General features: G+C 42.5%; 1 protein-coding gene across 2 annotated transcripts in view; it reads left to right on the top strand.

Moving 5' to 3' along the window:
• The window catches only part of LOC309380517 (transducin-like enhancer protein 1), a 75004-nt gene that overhangs the window by 18585 nt on the left and 34306 nt on the right, over nucleotides 1-22113 (top strand). Inside the window, exons 5-8 of one of the 2 annotated variants that reach the window (XM_081930544.1) lie at nucleotides 3222-3284; nucleotides 5290-5364; nucleotides 14798-15002; nucleotides 15770-15786. In XM_081930544.1, coding sequence (XP_081786670.1) covers nucleotides 3222-3284; nucleotides 5290-5364; nucleotides 14798-15002; nucleotides 15770-15786 — 360 coding nt within the window. Of the gene's footprint in view, nucleotides 1-3221; nucleotides 3285-5289; nucleotides 5395-14797; nucleotides 15003-15769; nucleotides 15787-22113 lie in introns of both variants that reach the window. The other variant, XM_081930543.1, reaches the window with a different exon arrangement.

Below are 22113 nucleotides of genomic sequence, written 5' to 3'. Positions count from 1 at the left end.
CAGACACAGACTCAGAAGTGACAAAATGACTGCAGTCTTAACTGCACATTACAGAATGCAGCTGAATTCCTTCATGTTGATTTTCCTGATGCTTCAAAAAGGAGGGCAGCACTTGAGTCTGGGGGCCCGGCAAACCTGTCATTTGCAAATAAATCAAAAGGCCATCATTGCTGATAGCAAGGTCTAATGACTGCAGTTTCTGTGTACTCTTTGATAGGCCCCACACTCAAGCCTGCTATTAAAAATGAATGCATTCAAGAGGCCTTGCATTAAGAACATAAACAATTAAGGGCACTTGAGCTGCTCCACAGAAAGCTGCTGCCATACAAATGCGAGCGAGGGCTTTCATGTGCGGCACCGACCTCTGCAATCTGCTTTGCTAGGGAGCCAGAGAGAACGTGGGCAATTAGTGTTGATGTATCTGCAAGGCCTTCCTTCTTTAATCCCCCATTGTTTTAACTGTCCTCTATATTTGCAGATCAGAAATCAAACGATAAGCTGTGTCAAACTGGTGACAGCTCAGAAGTCATGAATACTACATGAACTTTAGAGTCTGTGACAGCCCTTCCAGAGATTTAATACCATATATATTTTATAGCCCATCTCTGAAATATGGCTTATATTTTGATTGGCTGACTGGTTTTGGTTTGCTCCATCCTTTTTATTGTTCTTTTTAAAAAGTTGAATTCTGACTTCAGAGTATTTGTGGAATATGGTTTTTTCTGGTTTTTTTAAAATTTATGCGAGCTTGTGGGTTGTGTGTCGAATTAAAGTCTGGGGTAGTTTGGCTTTCTGGTGAAGTTAACTGAACTAGCACCCTTCAGATGATAGGCAGAGGATAGGATGCTTAAAAGTTTCCTTTTAAGTATAGTGGTACCTCTAGTTACGGACTCGATAGAGTGCTTCTGCGTTCGCAAGCCGAAAAGATGAAACATGAACCTAACACAACATGAGGTATGACTGTATGCTAATTGAACACTGCAGATGAAGACAGTAGCATAGGAATGAGAAGAGTATTCAGTTGTTTCCACTAAACAGGAACACAATACAAGAATACACTCCTACTTGAATCTAGGTAGAACTGTAGCTTCCAGTTGGTGGCAGGAGCACGTCTGAGCACACAATCTCCTTCTTCTGGTGGCTTTGTGGAAGTGAAGGTGGTCATACCCAGCTTATTTCTCGCCTCATGGAGACCTTCAGTAAACTGAGGAACATCAATGCCACTGGTTCCTCAGTATAGCCTCAAGCAAATGAGGAAACTTGAAGTATGATACGGTAGGCCTCACATCATATGCTATAAAGAAGGATGGCCAGTTCATAGCCTCCAATTCTTCTAGCCTAAATTTGGGACACACCCACCCACGGGTGTGCTGCTGGCCATCTGCTCAAGCCAACTTTTGCCTCCCCATGTGACCTCACCACCACCACCAGAGCAGCACACGGAAACACTGTTTGCCTTCCCGCTGGAGCGATACCTATTTATCTACTTGCACTTTTTGGCATGCTTTCGAACTGCTAGGCTGGCAGGAGCTGGGGCTGAGCAACAGGAGCTCACCCCGTCACGGGGATTTGAACCGCCAACCTTCTGATCGGCAAGCCCAAGAGGCTCAGTGGTTTAGACCACGGCGCCACCCGCATCTCTTAGTAGCATCTTCTAGGAGGGATTAAAAGCTGGCAGAACACAACTGCATTATCTGGGCCATCCCTCATTACTCAAAAGTCATAATTGTGAAGATAGAATTGTTAGCAGCCTTAAATGGTATAGTAAATAAGGAATGGTCTAATTTTTCAAAATAAATAAAGTGAAGTGCAGAAATTATGCAAAGGGGGTTATGCAAAGAGAGGCATGGTAACATAAGAATGTACATCAGAGTTCTATGCTTAACTTGGAATAAACAGTAATATTCTTTATTAGCCTTGCTGGTACCTTTGTGCACGTACAAATGTTGTGGGGTAAATATTACTGTTCCTTGGTGTGTTCACTCAAGGTTTTACATCTCTTAAGTTTAAATTGTGGTAAGCTCTGATACATACGGATGGCATCTATGTTAAATATTTAGAAATGATTCAGACATAGAGGTGTGAAGGCCCAGGAGAAATGTGCAGTTATCCAACCTAGATAATTTTTAACCCTGGTGAATATTGTGTATCTTTGAATTCCAGGTGAGCTAGGTTTCTGTTTCTCCAAAGATACCCTCTGCATTGTTGTCATTCACTCTTGCCCATTCTCAAGGAATCATCTGTATCCTGCACCCCTCTGCTTTATCTTAACCAGAGTTGAGGTGCTGAAACTGAACTAGCAATTTCCCTGAACTGAGAATTTGAGTACAACCTAGCCTCAAACTAAGCCAAAAACAATTCCCATACACTTCAGCCATAATTTCATAGGAACACAGGAAGCTGCCTTTGTACTAAATCGTACTTTGGCTCCATCTAGTTCAGAAATCATCGCTGTCTGGCTGTGGTTTTCCAGGATGTAGGAGGCAAGAGACGTTCTCAGCACTCTTTGGACATGCTGGGGATTTTACTCGGAACTTTCTGTGTACAAAGCAGATGCTCTATATCAGGGGTGGCCAACTCCCAAGAGACTGTGATCTACTCACAGAGTTCAGGTCAAAGTTGTTAACTGACCATTCCACTTAGACTGGATCTAAAGTTTAATCTAGTACCTTCTAGGTCATGATGGTGCTTGCCTTCAGATAAGGAAACCCCTCCTATGGATAAGAGTTTATTGGAAAATAGTGCTTAATTGATAAAGATACTTGCTACTAAAATATTGTTCTTTCCTTAAGTTTGATCAGATGGTTCCTTAAGACTTTGATCAGATGGTTGCCTCAACCACCACCCTAGTATTTTGAAGATGCTATTGTGGCAAATGTTTTCGTATCCTATTCTGTGTGGCCAATAACATGGAAGAACAATGGATTTGTCAGTCTAAAGGGATTTAGCTCATGCTGGATTTTAACCAATGCTTTACTTGCTAATGAGCTACTTATGAAGAACAGATTTGTGCTCTAATATATGTAGATATGAGGTACTGGAGGCATTAACAGATGTCCTTCAACAGACTGAAACCTGCTCTGATTAATCACATACACTCTTGACTCCACCTAATGCTGGCCTACTTTAAATGTTCCTAATATTTGTACTTAATATGGTTTTTGTAAATGAACTAATATATAATGGCATGTTTTAATCTAAATATTTACTTTTCTCTATAGACAGAAATTGCCAAGAGATTGAATACAATCTGTGCGCAAGTCATCCCATTTTTGTCTCAAGAAGTAAGTAAAATGGTTCAGCTGTTAAAAAGTGAAATTATGTTGCATCTTTGTTTTTAAATTAGCTAGTTTTTAAGATGTTAATTTTATCAAAATTCACAAGAGTGAGGAACATCTGTTGTAGCTGAAGAACGCAAGCCCCCTGTTAATTTGGAATAGCAGATGAGAGAAGAGGCGCACCAACTATATAACTGGTGAAATAGCTCAGTCACAAAATTATTCTTTCTAAGGCAGCTAACCATTTGCTAATTTCTGTGTAAATAAAAATGTCGGCGTTTAATGATAGCACGCTATACAATTTGAGTGGCATTTGTGAAATACAGTTCCTAGAAAAGTCTAATTATTATTATTATAGAAAGAGAATTCTGATACTATATTCATGCATAATTACACAAAGACACAAAAGAGGTATGACCATGTTGCTGGAAAGTTTGTTGAATTGTCATGGGAAAACCCTTTTTACTTTGCATGTAGGATTGTGCCATCTGACATAGTGGAGACCATAGAGGCTGGAATTGTTCAATCCTATTCTCTTTACATGCCGTATTTTTTGCTCCATAGGGTGCACCGGACCATAGGGCGCACCTAGTTTTTAGGGGGGAAATCAAGAAAAAAAATCTTATCCCCCCCCAGCCCCAAAGAGCAGCGTACAGGCTGCGCAACCTCTCCCTTCCAAAGGGGTTGCACGCGGCTATGGCACAAACCAAGGATGGATGGATCCCGCTCGGTGTTTTGGCTTTCTCTTTAGCCCTGCACTGCCTCTCCCTTCCGGGAGAGGCTGTGGGGCTAAAGAGAAAGCCATAGCCCCATGCAGCCTCTCCCTGCCGGAGCGGCTGTGCAGAGCTATCCCTGAAGCCTGGAGAGCGAGAGGGGTCGGTGCGCACCGACGCCTCTCGCTCTCTAGGCTTCAGCGAAAGCCGCACACTCTTTAAAGGGGCCGCGCGGCTTCTGCTGGCTTTTCTAGGAGGTGGGAGAAGGGACTGATGTGGCCAGTTAGTCCCTTTTCCCTCCTGGGGAAAAGCCCCCAAGAGCGCACGGAGCTCTTGGGGGCTTTTCCCGCCTGCCTCCCCCCTGCATTCGCTCCATAGGACGCACACACATTTCCCCTTGCTTTTTAGGAGGGAAAAAGTGCGTCCTATAGAGCGAAAAATACGGTACTTGATTGGTGGGTGGGAATGTAATGGTTATGCTGGGGCACTGGACACTAGTCTAGTGCTGCAGGCTATGTTGTTGAGCAAGCTGTTGCTGTTCCTGAATACAGCTTGCAGATTTCAACCATATTGTCACCAAATATTTCTGAAACCACACAATTCTTTATCAAAGTTGGTCCTAAGGTTCTTTCTCTTCCTTGGCTGGGTTTGCATGTCACAATAAGCCTGGGTTGCTAGCTTATTGTGGTGTATTTGGGAATGAGCAGTATGCTGCTTGATTACTTCCACGTTACTCCTTCTCTGGCATGAATGGGAGAAACTAACCAGGAAGCTGCAATTAAGTGTGCCTCTCTGTGACATCTGGATGTAGGATGCTGGCTTGTTGTGCCCGGACAAGCCAGGATTGCTTGCCAACCTTCAACGTGGTTTTTGTTGCCTTATGAGGCCAAGCTCAACTGCAGTTTCCTGCCTTGTGAAGCAAGAGTATGAATTAAGGCACCACTTGTTCCTGGAAAACCAGGAACCTAGGCTTATTATTATTATTATTATTATTATTATTATGACATATGAATTTGGCTTCTTGACCATTTATTTATGGTGAACAGAGGGTATATGAAAACTGTCGGTCTCACTTATTGAAGAGTTGTAATAAGAAACCTGCTGATTTTTTAAAAAATCAAAAGACATGTGCTTGCCTTTTCAAGTCTCATCCTTTCCTCTTTCCGCACAGAATGCCCATATATACTATCTTGCAGGGTGGCTTGGAATACTCTGCCCCTTGATAAAATGCCACTTTGTTCCAGCTTAGTTCAGTTAGGTTGGTTCTAACAATGGGAATGCTATGTTTGTCTTTCCAGCATCAGCAACAAGTTGCTCAAGCAGTAGAACGTGCCAAACAAGTGACCATGGCTGAGCTGAATGCCATCATCGGGGTACGTGGCCTACCAGGTCTACCTCCTACAGTGTGTATAACCAGCTTTCCTTTCTTATTGCATTGGTAGTTTTTGATGTGTTAAATGTTTGATTTGTAATAGTTTTGATACTTAATGCTAGTTCTTCAGCATTATTTGTCTTGGCACCTGCATCTCTTCAAAATCTGGTAGAATTACTGAAAGCATAATATTGCCTGCTTGGGCCTCTGTATTTTGCCCCATATTTCTAGATTTCTGCTATTGCTCTGTCTAGTTTGGAGTATGGGAATTAATAGGCTGCAAAAGCTTTCTCTTCTGAGTCTGCATCCAATATATTGAGGTTTATTCATAGTGTATGCGTCTGAGTTTTAGTTGCAAGTAACTTAACCGAGCAGCCGGAGTGGGGAGTGACGTGACATGGTCCACCATTTTCAACACACTGCAGACTTGTACTTGTTGAGGCAGGAGATGAAGAGTGGGTGACACTTTCCCCCCCTTTTTTAAGCCTGGAAGACAAACTTTTGTAAAATTCCCTCTATTGAAATCAACCGAAGGGGGAATTAATTAAACCAGGTATGTCCAACCAAGTAGGGTGTGATCTACAATCCAGTATCAAAAACTGACAGTGATCTACCACCTTCCAAAGTCATGTTAGTTAGTTAGTTAAATCTATCTATCATCTATCTATCTTTATTTCACAGAAACAGTAGTTATGTTTGGACATCATCACGACAGATCCCAATAGTTTTGTTAGATGGACAAGGAGCTAAACAAGTGAGAAAAGTCAAACTATATTTTTATACTAGTTTACACAGATCTGAGGAGCCAGTCAGAGTGCGCCGGGCTTCTCCATCTTTCCCCTACTGTTGCTTTAAATCACAGCTGACTTCCTGTCAACATCCCCACGCACTTCCTCCACCTTGTCTTTCCCCCACTGTTGCGCTAAAGCCTTTCCCTCACTTAAACTCATCGAGCGCTAAGGGGACTTTCTCCCATGTGTTTTGTTCTTCGCTGGTGAGCAAACGGGTGAGCAGGTGTGGAGCTTTTTGTTTCCTGCCTCCACCATGTCCCCCTCACCCCACTGCCAGAGCTCTAATGCCTGAGAGCACAGAGCGGGTGGACGAGTTTGGTGGCAGCAGCGGCTGCTGCTGTGTCCAAGACTGCAGAGAAAGACCTTTCTTTATCAGCCTGTGATCTACCAGTATCTGTCCCAGGATCTCCAAGTCAATCGACGTCTTGGACATGCCTGAACTAAATCATCTCCAAGCTTGTGTAGGTGATGAGCCTGCTCCACAGGCCCCTTCATGCCGCTGTCCCACATCCACACACCCCATGAAACACACCATTTGTGGAGATACAGCAATGATACTACCAATGGTAGATCCAAAGCTGTGGAGCTTTCTGCAGGAGTGGTCCATAGCAGACATGCCCACTGACCAGCAACTCTGAGGATTAGGATTGCTCTGTAACCTATTTTGCATTATTGAAGTTCATGGGCCATGACTTCATTTCCTAAGCCCTGCTGCCATACTCTAGAAATATCACTAATCTTTACTGCCCTTCTACAGTAAGTGGTCCTCCTTCTTCTTCTGATTTTATTCATACGCGAGGGCTTGAGCAGATTGAAATTATTCATTTATCAATTTATGTTAATTGCTTGTGAGAAGATGCCCTGCTGGTCTTTAGAGTTCCCTCAGACACTTTGTAATGATAATTAGACATGCTGCTGTATGGATTAACAGTGCCATAGTCCAATGACGTCTACAGACAATGGAACCAGTTAATCCATCTGTGCTTAAAATTACATCCCAACTGGAGATGGAAAAAAACATAAGAGGGAGGGAGGATTAAAAGAATGAGTCTCAGCTTGAAAACTCTCCTTTTATCAGTTTCTCAATTGTAGATCTGCTGTCACTTTGCCTGTGGTAAGCTATTGGCAGTCAATTAGGTGAAATAAACGGGGAGGGTGACCTTCATTTCCTTTTAATAGCTATTCCTCCCTGCAATGGGGAGTGTCAGTGGATTTTCAGCTTAAATTTTATTCAAGCTGCTTTATTACACTTGACAGATTAGCTTTGCATAAACATACCCCCCTTTTGAACCGAATCCTTGTTTCTCCCCCCCTCCCATCCAATCAACTACTTAAAAAAATAATTAAGTCTCTATTTGTCTGATGTCTTAACAGACCCTGCTTGTCTAATAAATTCTTAATTTGAAAGTTCAGCTCAAAAGTTCATCTACCTAGTGTCTCAGTCTCTCTCTCTGTGTGTGTGTGTGTGTGTGTGTGTGTGTGTGTGTGTGTGTGTGTACATTGATTTATCAAACACCTCTGGTTAATGGGCTCATTTTAAATAGTGGTTTCAAGTATACTTTCTGAGCTTTGTAGCAGACACAGAACAGTGCAAATACATTTCTTTCTTCATCATCATCATCTTAGGAACCTTTTGACATTGGACCATGAAGCTTTTGTGGCATGTCTGGCTGGGTTTGTCTTTTTGCCAGAAAGTGCCTGTCTACCTTGAGAAGGGCGTACAGCTCTGACTCAAGCTCATTCTTTTACAAACTCCATTCAATTGACTACAAGTCGCACACTGCACTGAGTCCCCGCTTTGCGGCTCCAGCATAACATTTCTTGACAGTGTGTTGTTAAAGGACTCAGACTACCATTCTTTACCTTAATATGCTAACATAGTTTTAATCTAGGAACATTTGCTCTTTTTCTAAGTCCTCCAGCAGCTGTAATTTTGCTGGATGTGCAGTGCAATTCTGTGCATGTTTACTTGGAAATAAGCTCTGCTGATTTCTGTGTCGCTTACTCCTGAGTAAGTGTGTATGGGATTGCAGCCTTGAGGTATTAACATGTCACTGCCAGCGGAAATAAACTTCAGTTCTCAGTGAGTATTCATAAATACTACATTCATCCCTATCTAGCACAGTCAAACTCCCACATTCCACCCTTTTCCCCAATCTCAGCTTCTTGCATAGCTGATCTGACAATTCTATTATAGCCTGAAGAACAGTTGTGTGTGTGCTTGTGTGTGTATGTGCGCGCACACACACACACACACACTGGAAACCTCACTATTTCCCCCCCTTTACGTTTCCACCAAGTTGGTCCAAGAAGAGATCATCTCTCCCTTTGCCACATTTGTATACATCAATAATTATCCTATGCTGCACAATAAGTTTCATGCTCTGACATATGCTTGATTTGTTTGAAAGGGATTGTGTGCACTCTGGAAAATTGGAGTAGCATAAAATTGGGATGACAATTCAGTGGACCTTTGCTCCTCTTCATTGAACATGCACTGTGTCAGCCTGTCTCCCCAGAGGGGAGGCGGCATCAGGAGCCTGTCTGTTTCTACAAGCAGCAGCTGCACTGAAAGTAAACGTGGCCCAGTTTGATAGCAGCTGTCAGTATTGTTCAGAGACCCAACTTAGTGTAAAAAAACAATAGCGGGGGGTGGGGGGCAGGGGCGCATGCTCTTAAACTGCAGTGTCTTTCAAGCTAATAAAAGAAATAGTAATTTAACGGTTTAGACGTCTATTGTGAGCGTGAAAGATCATGAAAGACTTCTTTTTAAAATGCAAATAAGGCTGGTGCATTCTCCAACATTTAGAAGCACAATCAAGTAGCCAGTGGCTTAGGGGTGTTAAAAGAGGTTTCTGTTCCATGAAAGTAGAAGCAGCAGAGGGGAAGGAGAAGAAGGAGCTTGGGTGGAAAGCTACCTATATTCCTAATAGGTGTTCTGTAAAGAGTTTACTGGGCATAGAGTCTGCAAACTTTATGCTTCTTGGCTTAAGAAATAGGCCGCGCTCTTTCACATGAGATAATGGTGCCAAATCATTGCACATTAATGGAGCAGTAGAAGTAAGGGGAGGGGGGCGTTTAGTGGGAAACAAACTTTTGAAATGAAAAGGCAGGCTGGGTCAGAGAGGCAGGCACATATAATGTGTGTTGTGGGGAGGAGAGATACTAGGGGAAGGGAACAAAAGGAGCCCTCTGCAAAAGAGAATCTGTAAACCAGACATCTGCCTCTGCGTCTTGCTCCTGTCCGAATAGTACAATGTAATAGTCCTCTTCAGGCATTTATTTTCAAACTCCCTCCAATTGAAGAAAGTGCAATGGCCACTCTCCCCAGCCAAGGCCCAGTCAGCATTAGCCTGAAGGGGGGGATGCCTTACTCATGTGTAGGGTTTTGAAAACAGAGATGGGAACCATTATGGTACCCTTATTTTCAGTATTTCAGCATGGTGGAGTCTTGTTTCGTTTGGGGGGGGGTTTGCCTTGTAGTGAAGAGAATCTAGATTATGGCATGAAGGGCTTAAATGGATTATCTTGGTATAATTTGAAGGGATTGGAAGAAGATAGTTAAGCAACAGGCTGGAAAATTAAAAGTTGTGCACGCCAGGAAATCTGAATGACACTGGTAGCAAATAAAATCACTTTACAAGATTGGTTCAGATTGGGAAAAAATTGTGTTTAAAAAATACTGCCACCTTGATGAATTATAGAAACATACCTAAGAGTGCAGCCTGCAACACTCACAAGAAACAGGCAGCCTATGGAGTGTTTTTAGTTTAGCTTGTTCAGAAAGAATTTAATACTTGCGAGGTGTTGGGTTTCCTCCCTCCTCCTCCTCTCTGAGGTGTGCTGCTAATGGTTCTGTGAAATGTATCTCTAGGACTGACAGCACTTGTGAGACAGATTGAGTTGTCAGCCTCCAAAGGGCTTTCCATCATTGCATGAGGTGATTGACTAAAGGATTAGCAAGATGCGGGATTATTTTTCCTCTGCTTGGCTGTGGTTGCCAGCTATCTCTGAGATTGTAGTGTGTGAAGCTTAAGGGGATGAGGTTAACCTCTTGAGGGTTTATTATGAGCATGTAGTTAATCTTTAGAAAGCCTATAAATAACTAGGATGCATGTTTTTGTTGTAAAATAGAAATGTGGGCGCAAAGAGAAGTGAATTCAAAAGTGTAATTCTAGAACAGCTTAGCCTTGCGTGATTTTTGGAGTTGTCTCCGCTGTGTGTTTAGTGTTGAGTGCTGTATTAGGGTTGGGGTGGGGTTGGTTGAGGGTAGGGGAAGATAACAAGCTTCTGTTAGGGGATAGATGGAACAAGAGATTAAATCTTTAGTGTATATAGTGAGGCTTCCATTGGCTGAGACTCAGAACAAAATATATGATGTCTTTTGGGGGAACTACATTTCTGAAGTATGCAAAAAACCTGAATTTAGTGTGTTTCGGGGGGGAATACTCTGCTGTTACCCCTTATCCCTCTTTAAATGTGGACCTATGTTTATCACATCACAGATAAAGCTGTACCTCATGATGGATGATGTGAGTGTGAGTTTTTTTTAAAAGAAAAGTTGTGAAGTACTTTACCAGGCAGATTTTTGGACTGGAGTACAGACACATGAGAAATTCATCCAGGCAGCTAAAAAGCCTGCCACGCATTTTGCACCAGAGTTTCCATTCCACCCTCGTTCCCAAGTATTTCCTAATTTGTTTTCAAACATATGGTGCTGTGTTCCTATTCCCTGTTCCAGCCCTTTTTCCAAGAAATGAAAGTTTCAGATGCATTTGTTGTAAATTTTGTAAATCTGGTTTGCTAAACATACTTGACAACATATACGGTGAAGTGCTGGTTTCCTTCCTTGGTTTTCCTATCCTTTTCCCACAGAAGAGAACTTTGGGGGGGGGGGGGAGATCCCCTGAAGACTTAAGCCCTGCCCGACTCTAAGAGTCATTTGGTTCCAACGCAGTAAAAAGCAAACATTTAGTTATGAATGTTTAACTTAGTTACTGTTTCTTAATTCTAGCCAAATGAACTGGTATACTGAGACCCTTTAGGCTGTGTCTGTTGTCTGTCAATGGTGACAGCCACAGAGAGAGACCCATTAACAGTCTAGGTTACGTGATCCCTCTTTGGTTTTGCTGGTTGGAAGCATGTCATGGCTAAAATTGTAGTTGTAGCTGGTGATCCCTGAAATATAAACTAAAAGGTAACTTGACTAAATTACTGTTAAGCTTGAAAATTTGAAGGAAGGCATTATTCACACACACACACACACACACACACACACACACACAAAAATTTTGCTCCTTGCCTGGAATTGGGCTTTGTTTAGAAAAGCAAATCTGCACCCCACCTGTTGCTTTACCTGCAACAATGACTCTAGAGGAGGGACCAGGAGACTGAAATGTGTGTGAGCATTTTGCAGTTCCACTTCCTTGGCCACCCTACTTACCACGCCCTAACTCAAACCTGACAAGTCTGTAGTTGCATATAAACTAAGTGTATGGCCCAATTTTATTTTTAAAATGTAACTTAATCATGTGCATCTTAATTGACTGACTTTTAGCTCTGTAAAAAAAAATGAATAATGGCTATGAAAAAGAAGTACATTTCGCCTTTGAGATTTATCCATGTTTCATCACAGAGGCAGTCTCTCCTTTGTTTGAAAAAAAGAGGCATGCTTCATAGGAAGGTGCCATCTGCAACCAACATTTTTACAAGAGCCTGTCATGTTTGTAGACCAACCAGTTAATCAAATTACCGTATTTTTTGCACCATAACATTCACTTTTTTCCTCCTAGAAAGTAAGGGGAAATGTCTGTGCGTGTTATGGATCGAATGCTGGTGGGGGGGGGGGATCTGCTGCAGTCGTGAGCAGAGGATCTATGGTTCCCCTTCCTTCCCTCCTCCGTGGTTACAAAGCATGGATCCACATGGATCCTCAGGATTTTTGCATTGGGCTCACTGTCAAACTCACTGTCAGATCACATGTCTGTGGCCACAGCATGAACCACAAAAATCATATATCCACTATTTCGTTTAGAATATTTTTTTTCTTGTTTTCCTCCTCTAAAAACTATGTGCGTGTTATGGTCTGGTGCGTGTTATAGAGTGAAAAATACGGTAGTTCCATTTAAACGTTTCAACCCCAGTGTAAAAGTATATATCAGGCATGGCCAGACTTGGCCCTCCAGATGTTTTGGGACTACAATTCCCATTATTCCTGACCACCGGTCCTGTTAGCTAGGGAAGATGGGAGTTGTAGTCCCAAAACATCTGGAGGGCCAAGTCTGGCCATGCCTGGTGTACATAAGACTAGCACTGCCAAAAAATATATATATGAGGAAGTAATGCAGTCCTTAGCCATGGTTGTGCTTTGCTTCTCATTTAAGGCATCATTCCACTCCCCTTTTCATTACTGGCATCTTTCTATTTAATGATGAACTTACAGCATTGCAGTTGCTGTAGGCACAATGTTAAATTTGAAAACTAAATGGGAGAAGAGCACTACCTATTAACATCCTTGATAATGAGGAAAAATGGACCCAGTTTTTAAGATGGAATGCTGGAGGGGTTGGGAGAAGGGAGACTGAGCTCATTGTTAGAGAAGATGTTTTGCATTCAGAAGGTTTCTTGTTCAGCCTCTGGAATCTCCAATGGAAAAGGATCAAATGATAGGTGATGGAAAAGAGTTTGCAAAGGCCGAGACTCTGGAGAGCTGTTGCCAGCCAGAGTGGGCAATACTAAGCTAAATGGGCTAATCCAACTCCAGTAAAAGGCAGTTTCCTATGTTCTTATACATATTTTCTCTTAATGAAAAGAGAAATCTATTGTGTGTGTTTTTTTAGAAAGGCTAAATGAACGTTGCCATTGGTGAGACATTAGTTCACTTACACGTAATGATAAACTACGGATTAGTGTGCATGAGCACAGGGGCGGACTTGGTAATGGCTTTCTGAGCAAGAACAAAATTTGGTGCCCCCCCCCCCAAATATTACCTTCACAATAATTCCTTATTTATTTATTATTTTGCATCCCCTTGGCTTGGTGCCCATATCAGTAGGCTTGCCATATTTCTAGAAGTCAAATTCAAAGGTTGTTGAGCTTTTTTTTTAGGCAGTCAACCTAAAATTCCCGGACATTTTGCCACTGGCGCTATTTTGAGCTGGGCAAAGGCTCTTGCTTCTGCATGCAGTTATGGTTTGTCACAAACCCTGGCCAGTTTCAAATGCAACCAGCTATAAACTATGGGTTATGAAATGGACTTGTTAAAACATGTATGCTAGTATATCTAGTGTTTAGCATGCTGTGCCTTGTTAGAATGCATTTAGGATTCTCATTGAGAAATATTGTTGTAAATATCCTTTTTACAGCAGTTGTAATATGAAATGCTTGTCCTCGCAATAACTTTTGCCTAGCTTTTTAATGTTGGGGTGACTGTAGCCGAGCTCATGACTTGTCCGTAGCCACCTATTGAGTCTTTGATTGCTCAGTGTTTTTATAAACCGAGCTCTCTTAAGTCCTAAATTTCATTAGCTGTCCAAATGCCCCATCTTCAAATTTTAAATGATAAATAAAATGGAAAATTAGGCCTGTTCATCTGAAATTCTTGATCTAAGGTACATAGAAGAAGGGGGGGGGATTTCTTCTACATTCTCCAGGTTCAAGTTCCTCTTAAACTTGATACTGTACTCCTGTTTAGACTTATAACACACTGTTGCAACCATTTTGCTTTTTAAATCAAATTGTAACTACTACTAAATGAAGGGGGCAGGTGGGGATTGGCATGTTGGCGCCACAGGATGTGTCCAACACAGGACCTGATAGTGCTCTCAGCTTTGGGGAATATCTGCTTGCATTAGAGAACTTACAAACATAAGTAATTTTATCACATTTTAGAAATGAGAGGATTTGGATCGGCCTTCAAGTAGACTAAGCTGCAAGGTTTAGAATATTTCCAAGTAAATCTCAGATGTAACGTACTGAGGATAACAGTAATCAAAGTGAACTTTTCATTCAGACCAACCATCTGTCCTGTCAAGTATTTAATGCAGGAGTTAGTTTTTAAGTGTGGTTGGGAGGAAGAGGAGCAATAGGGAACATCTATAAATGCTGGGTGCCGAAATGCATTTGAAAGGTAACATTTCCAGCTGATATGTTTTGCACAGGAAATACTCCTAGTGGAAGCTGTGGTGGAGCCTTATTTTAGACCAGACTATCCAAGTCACCACTTTTAAAAAATTAATCACGCAACACAGTAGTAGTGGAAATTAGTTTTTTGGGTTGAGTAGGAGGAATGTGTGCAAACTGTATAGTTTTGCCTGCACTAATTTTGTTAATACGGGGGTGGATTTGGAGAGGTGCCAGATGTCTTCAAGAGTCTAGACTGCACAAATCTCCTGTTAGTCAGGCTGTAGATTAAATTACAGGGCTCAGTTCTGTAATACAAAGGAGGATCGATATCTGAGGAAATATTCTAGCAGTTGTGAAACCCTGTATGGGGCGATTATTTGGAGCAGGTTGAAGTAGTGTGGGCTTTGAAAACTGGAAGTAGAAATGAGTTCAGTTGGCTAACCAGTTCTCCTTTTCTTTCATCCCTCCCAATGGTCTACGTGCCACTGCTTCTGCCTGGAAATACCCCACAAATAACAGCAACAGCAGTTGCAGGCTCAACACCTCTCACACGGCCATGGACCCCCAGTGCCTCTAACCCCTCACCCATCAGGACTTCAGCCTCCTGGGATTCCTCCGCTTGGCAGCAGCGCTGGCCTCCTTGCCCTCTCCAGTGCTCTAGGTGGGCAGTCTCACTTGGCAATAAAAGATGACAAGAAACACCATGATGCAGACCACCACAGAGGTGAGAGGCATGGAAAGCCCGATTAGGACATTGCCAGGTGCATCTTTGTACCTTGCTGCAAATGGCAGGCATCTCTAAAGAAATTGCGCTTATGTTGAGCGAAAGCCGAGAGCAAACTGGTTGCCAAACGTTTAAGAATGGCACTCTGCATTTATACCACTGAAGCAAAATTCAGCTTGAAGTTTTCAGTCTTTGAAGCTGGGAGATCGCTAAGGATCCCTTGCTTTTATGAAGTGCAGGACATTTTGACATCCTGACAGATGCTTAGTTGTAACCTCAGTGGTCCGCACAATATTGTGGAAAATTGTTAAAACAGAATAAATGGGTAATTTTATCTTTTTTGATTAAAGAAAGTGATCTTTAATGGGAAGAGTCCTGGGGAGGGTGGGCAAATGACGGAGTCAAATTTTGAGGTGAATGTGTTGAAATGAAAGTTTTAGAGCATTAAAGCTGTTTTGTAGGTTTGTTTAGGACACCTTTAAATATTGGGCAAAATTGCACTTGAATAATTTTTGAAAAAGAAGAAAGTAATTTATTCCGTCATGGAAAGAACTAGGCTTTGTGTATGGTTAAACTGTAAATCATGTTTACAAAATGTAATTTTCAGGAAATCACTGTATTAGGAATGTGCAATGACTTATATTAATAAAAGCCATTTTAAAACTGTTCGCGGCTTGTGTTCTAATTTTCACCCCTTTTTTATTTCTGTTCTTGCCTCTGTGTCTGAACGGGCATGTCTGTGCATTTCTTGGTTACTACGGGAACAGACAGAGATGCGGGCACAGTAAGTACCAATATTCCTGCTAACATTAACATTTTTCAGTTACTACAGTAGTAGATAGCCAGATATTCACATTTTCTTCCCTGTAGGGCTTACTTGCTACATCTCTCCTAGTTTAGATAATGGGCATAGTGTCTGTGGTATGAATACTGCAGTGCTTTGTTGGAATAATAAAAATAAAATTTCTATTGAACAGCTTTTGTAGCTGCTCTGATAATATCCCTACAAACTAATCTGGTTTTGGATAGCAACTGCTCAAGCCTGCATTAATTGCATTACGTATGTGTGTACTTGTGAAAACAGGTGAGATTAAAAACTTGCACATTAGCCATACCAGGGATTTGTAGTTTTTCTAACTTTGTTTTCATATACATATGTGTTAAGTATCTGATTAGCATATCAGATGTTTCATATCTAATCTGCCTTTCCTTTTGTGATTAGTATATCAGACATTTCCCATCTAATCTGTCTTGTACTTGGAATGTATTGCTAGTGTCACTCTTAGGCTTTTCAAAAAAAGTGTTCTATTGATTTTAAAAACCACTTACTCACCCTCACATGGTTCATCAGAGAACTTTTTTGTTGGTATCAGGGGCCACCATGATTCTTTGGCCATGTGTACGCCTAATTTAGACAATATATCTGTCGTGCAGCATATCTATACTACAATCAGTAGATGGCATTTTTTAAAATAAATTTTTATTTGATTTTGGGATGTCCCTTGAAACTAGATTTTCCAGGGTTTTCACACATTCGAAACTGTTTTGTAAGATGTGAAAGGAATGTCTTTCTCATCCCCTCTCATATTTTTCCAGTTTATTCCACACTAGAGTGCAGGAACTTCAAAAGTGCATTAGAGTATTAGAAGTACAAATTCTGTTGGGGTTGCTTATGACTTTCCTCCGGATACTTGAAAGTCTTGAGAAGTCATTTGGGATATCTGCCAAAGTTGTGAGGTCATCTTTAGTTCGTTACATTCCCCAAGAAATATAACTGGGTTGCTTTAACCTTTCCATGTGTGTCATTGAGCCATCTAAAAATTCGTGCCATTTGCTTCAAAGCCTTGGGCAAAGGTGGAAGAGCAAACATGTTGCCCACAATAGTAGGAGTGCAAGAGTGCAAGAGACTGTGTGCAAGAGGTGAGGGAGCATTGTCACATGGTCAGGATGCATCCCAGAAGCACATCCATCCCTGTGAAATTGTAGAGGGTACTGTGTTTCATTTGCAGTTGAAATAAACTGCTGCTTGTTTTTGGTTAAAAAAAAAATCCTTTGCAGTACAGTGGACGCTCGGGTTGTGAATGTGATCCATGCAGGATGCATGTTCGCAACCCGCAGTGGCACGCCTGCACACACACGGGTTGTGATTCGGCGCTTCTGCCCATGCGCAAAGCACAATTTAGCGCTTCTGCGCACGTGCGACTGCCTAAACCCGGAAGTAACCCATTCCGGTACTTCCGGGTTTTGGCAGTCCGTAACGCGGGTGGCGCTGTGGGTTAAATCACAGAGCCTAGGACTTGCCAATCAGAAGGTCGGCGGTTCGAATCCCCACGATGGGGTGAGCTCCCTGCTCCTGCCAACCTAGCAGTTCGAAAGCATGTCAAAGTGCAAGTAGATAAATAGGTACTGCTCCAGCGAGAAGGTAAACAGCGTTTCCGTGTGCTGCTCTGGTTCACCAGAAGCGGCTTAGTCATACTGGCCACATGACCCAGAAGCTGTACGCCGGCTCCCTCGGCCAATAAAGCGAGATGAGCGCCGCAACCCCAGAGTTGGTCACAACTGGACTTAATGGTCAGGGGTCCCTATACCTTTACCTAACCTGAAAAAACACAACCTGAAGTGTCTGTAACCCGTGGTATGACTGTACAATTCTTATTTTACTTATCACCCTCAGTGTACGTTGCACTGTCCTCTAGTCTACTTGTATGTTTCAGCTGCTCAGACACAACACTGATGTAAGAACTCTTCTCCAACTTCCTCTCCTAGCTGTGAGATGCTTACCTTCATTTGTGGGCAGTGCATGTCATAGAGCAGGGGTCAGCAAACTAAGGCCTCGCTGACTCCACCGCCCAGGCCAGCGGCATGGACTCTGTGCCCCGCCGATACAGAGGATGACACCATTGCTGCCGAAGGCGAGGCAGCGGCGGCGTGAGTGGTGGCAGGGGCGGGGTTGGGGTTCCTTTGGGAGAGGGTGGGTCTGGCTCTCCACAAGGTCTGAGGGACAGTTGACTGGACCCCTCTTGAAAAAGTTTGCTGACCCTTGTCATAGAGGTTTAGGATCTAATTTCAGTCCTTTTACTTTTTCTTCTTCCACTTACACTAGCTTCTTCAAAGCGTAATACCTCTTCACTGTATATTAAAGGGGTCACTTTTTAATCTTTCATAAGTGTGTCCTATAAAACATAGCCTGGATTCTGAGTCCCACCAGCAGGCAGGGTGAATGATTGGTCCAGTTTCTCTATTCCCCCTGCTGTTTCTTTCCTCCCAAAAGCTATTCCAAAGGACTGTTCTTTCCCAGAACAGTCTGGGAAAGAAGTCAGTGAAATATTTGCTAGTGCCCTATATAAGTTGGTTACTTAGAAGTTCTGTGCTTCCATGAGCATTTGCGCAGGCAGAAAAAACGAAATCTTGGATTTAGTTACTTCTCTTCTACAGAACTCTAGCACAGGGTGTAACACAGTTCCTCCACCCACACGTGGAAGGACACTTTGAATTCAACCAAATACATTATTTCTTGCCATTTTAAAAAGTATATTGGAATGGGAATCAGATTGCTTCAGCAATAAAGAAGGGTTATGCTCACAAGTGTGAGCAAAAAACAAACTCTGCTTAATTGGAGAATGTAAAGCAAATGTACTCTGTATTCTCTAATAATACCTCAAATATTACCTTGGTGTTCATCTCTGCATGACAGACATTTTATTCCACTGTAAGTATGCTGATTTACTCTTCCTGCCATCACACTTTTGGAGCTGTTCCTGAAAAAGAGAGGAGGTGGGTTTTCCTGATTTAGCTGCAAGTATATATTATAGTGGACAGTAAGAACCATTGCAGGACCTGGACTGTCAAACTGCTGGAGTAGTTTTTCCTATCTGGCTAGGAACTACATTTCTGAATGCATTGAAGGGAATCCTAATAGACACCCCCTACAATAGGACCAATAAACTTGGTACATCATACCAAGACATAATTTAGCACAATGAGAATGAGCTGCAGTGAACCCTGGGCTCACACAGCCTCCCACCTCCCCGGAGCAGCTGCAAGGAGGAGTTGGGAACTTTCACCTAAACAGCCTCGGCCCAGTATACCGGAAGGAGCGTCTCCAACTCCCATCGTTCTGCCTGACACTGAGGTCCAACTCCGAGGGCCTTCTGGCAGTTCCCTCACTGCAAGATGTGAGGTTACAGGGAACAAGACAGAGGGCCTTCTAGGTAGTGGCGCCCGCCCTGTGAAATGCCCTCCCATCAGATGTCAAGGAAATAAACAACTATCTGACTTTTAGAAGACATCTGAAGGCAGCCCTGTTTAGGGAAGTTTTTCATGTTTGGTGTTTTATCATGTTTTTGATATTCTGTTGGGAGCCACCCAGAGTAGCTGGGGAAACCCAGCCAGATGGGCAGGCTATAAATATTTATTTAGTTAGTTAGTTAGTTAGTTAGTTTTCTATTAACCACAGTTTAGCTTTGCATCCAAATCTGAAACCATGGTTGCCATTAACCATGATTTGTTTAAGCAAACCACTTTGGTGACTCATCTTTTAAAGTTGGTTTGGGCAACAGATCATTGGTTTGGGCAAACAAATCATTGGTTTGGGCAACAGAAAAATAAATGATTAAAAATGGTTGTGTCTAAACTCCTTGCAGCTGCATCAGAAGAAGAGATTAGAGGGAGAAGCATGTGAACCTGAGACTTTCTGCAGTTCATTTCTGTTTTGCTGACTTTGGTTTAGTGTGGCATCTGAATATGGCCCTACAAGCCATGAACTCTGCCAAAGATGAAATATGGAACCTTCTTAATAGCTTCCCCTAACAGTCTCAGATTCCATGCAAGCTTGGCTCCCAATCTGTTCAGGATAATATGCTCCAGTTGTACCAGCATCAAATGATGACTGACACCCTTCCCTTCATCATCAACTACTGCCCCTCATAGTTCGATAGTTCGGGGGCTGGGGGTTTACAGTACCAACATTCCTGTCCTTTATTATCAGCTTCTGAAGCCCAGCAGACATGCCTGCCTATAAAGGAAATAAGATTTCCCTCTTCCATGTGCTTGCCATTTCAGCTGTGGCCCTACAATTGTGGGTTGCAATTGCATGCAATGTCAGACAAACGCCAAACTCTGCATGTCTGAAACAGGCCTTAAGGTCCAACTGCCTTCAGCCACAAGGTCGCTCTGAGTTGCAGAACTCCCCAATTTTATTCCCTGACTTTGATAATGATTCCTGATTCTGTTGGATATATGTTGGTCTTTTGGCTTTTCATAATAGTTTTTAATACATTTTGAGATGTTTTATGATATTTTGTGGTTTTAATTTTTTTATGTTTAAGTGGCTTGTTGTTTGGCAAGAATTTTTTGCTTTAAAAGCAGCATGCAAACTCTTTAAATAAATGTGGACTTTAGCCTAGAGCAAGCTTCCTCAACCTCGGCCCTCCAGATGTTTTGAGACTGCAGTTCCCATCATCCCTGACCACTGGTCCTGCTAGCTAGGGATCATGGCCAAAAACATCTGGCCAAAGAGTTGTAGGCCAAAAACATCTGGAGGGCTGAGGAAGGCTAGAGGGTTCATTTTATGCTGGGGCCTCAGAGTTGAAAATGTGGGTTCTACTATTGCCCTCCATCCTTGTAAGAGTATACTTTCTAGTATGGCCTTCTCCAGCCTTTAGTCTACAGATGTTTGGATTTTACATCATCTGTGACCATTAGCTATGCTGTAGGGGGATGTAGTCCAGGAAATGTGGGGTGGGGTGGGGAGAAGAGAGAGGGTTGGAGAAGGCTGCTCTAAATGATATCTCATTCTCCTGGCCTTCGTTCTGCCCAGACACTGAGGTCCAGTGCTGAGGGCCTTCTGGCGGTTCCCTTGCTGCGAGAAGCCAACTTAAAGGGAACCAGGCAGAGGGCCTTCTCGGTAGTGGCACCCACCCTGTGGAACACCCTCCCACCAGATGTCAAAGAGAAAAATAACTACCAAACTTTTAGAAGACATCTGAAGGCAGCCCTGTTTAGGGAAGCTTTTCATGTTTAATAGGTTATTGTATTTTAGTGTTTTATTGGAAGCCACCCAGAGGGGCTGAGGAAAGCCAGCCAGATGGGCGGGGTATAAATAAATTATTATTATTATTATTATTATTATTATTATTATTATTATTATTTAATTAATTAACCTGCCCCCCTTCCATTGGCTGAGGCAGCACTAGACTTTTGACTCCTCTACAGAGAGTTGCCATATGTCTTCTTTTTCCAGGACCCGTCCTCTTTTTCATGGGTAGAGTCGTCATAGTGATCCATAGTTGAAAGCAGAAGTTGGCAAATGTGTCCTCTTTTACGCTCTTCAAAATATGGCAGCCCTAGCGGGCCTGACTATTTCCTCTTTCCACTTCAAAACAGGGTTGACTACAGTAGCACCTGATCCTACATCAAGTCTACTTTATGCCAAGAATCTGCTGGTGCTGCCACAAGCTGTCTTTGAACACGCACTCAAAAACGAGTGGCAGGAGCCAATTATGTCTCTTAATGTAAACAGAATCTCGCTTAAGCTTCAACCCCTTCTCTAATGAGAGAGAAGACTTGTTTTCTTCTCCCAGGGAAGAGACTGTGGTTGTGGCTTTGTCTAATGCTGCAGCCTGCCTTACTGCTGCAGATAATAAATACCACATTGACTGCAAGTTAGAAAACACATTGAAGAGAGATGTTGATGCCTCAGCTACAGCCCTTAAGGCTTCAGGCGTAAGCTCCTACTCTGCCAGGACTGGATGAGCTTAGAGATCAAATTCAGGGGGATAAAAAGATTAACCCTATTCGTAATCTCTCTTATGGCTGCGTATATGGCAGACTCTCAGCCTGTGTCATGTCAAGCGATGTACTAGCCAAGGCTGCTTTGGCTCAGATGTTGGAACATTAGACCCCCTCATCCACTGCCCACCTGTTTAGGGCCTCCTTGATAAGCTTCTAATGGAACTAGTAGAAAATAGTGTCTCTTCTCAGGAACTCCTAAACCCTCAATCCCAGGGGCAGCACATCCTTTTTAAAAACCAAAATATCTTACCATGATTATGTCCAAAGGCAGACACAATCGGGCAATAAACAACCCTACTTTAGCAACTACTCTTAATTG

Source organism: Podarcis melisellensis (assembly GCF_964234715.1).
Source record: "Podarcis melisellensis genome assembly, chromosome: 11".
Taxonomy (NCBI): domain Eukaryota; kingdom Metazoa; phylum Chordata; class Lepidosauria; order Squamata; family Lacertidae; genus Podarcis; species Podarcis melisellensis.
The sequence above is the reverse complement of the archived record's forward strand: the minus strand, read 5'-3'. Positions and strand labels throughout refer to the sequence as shown.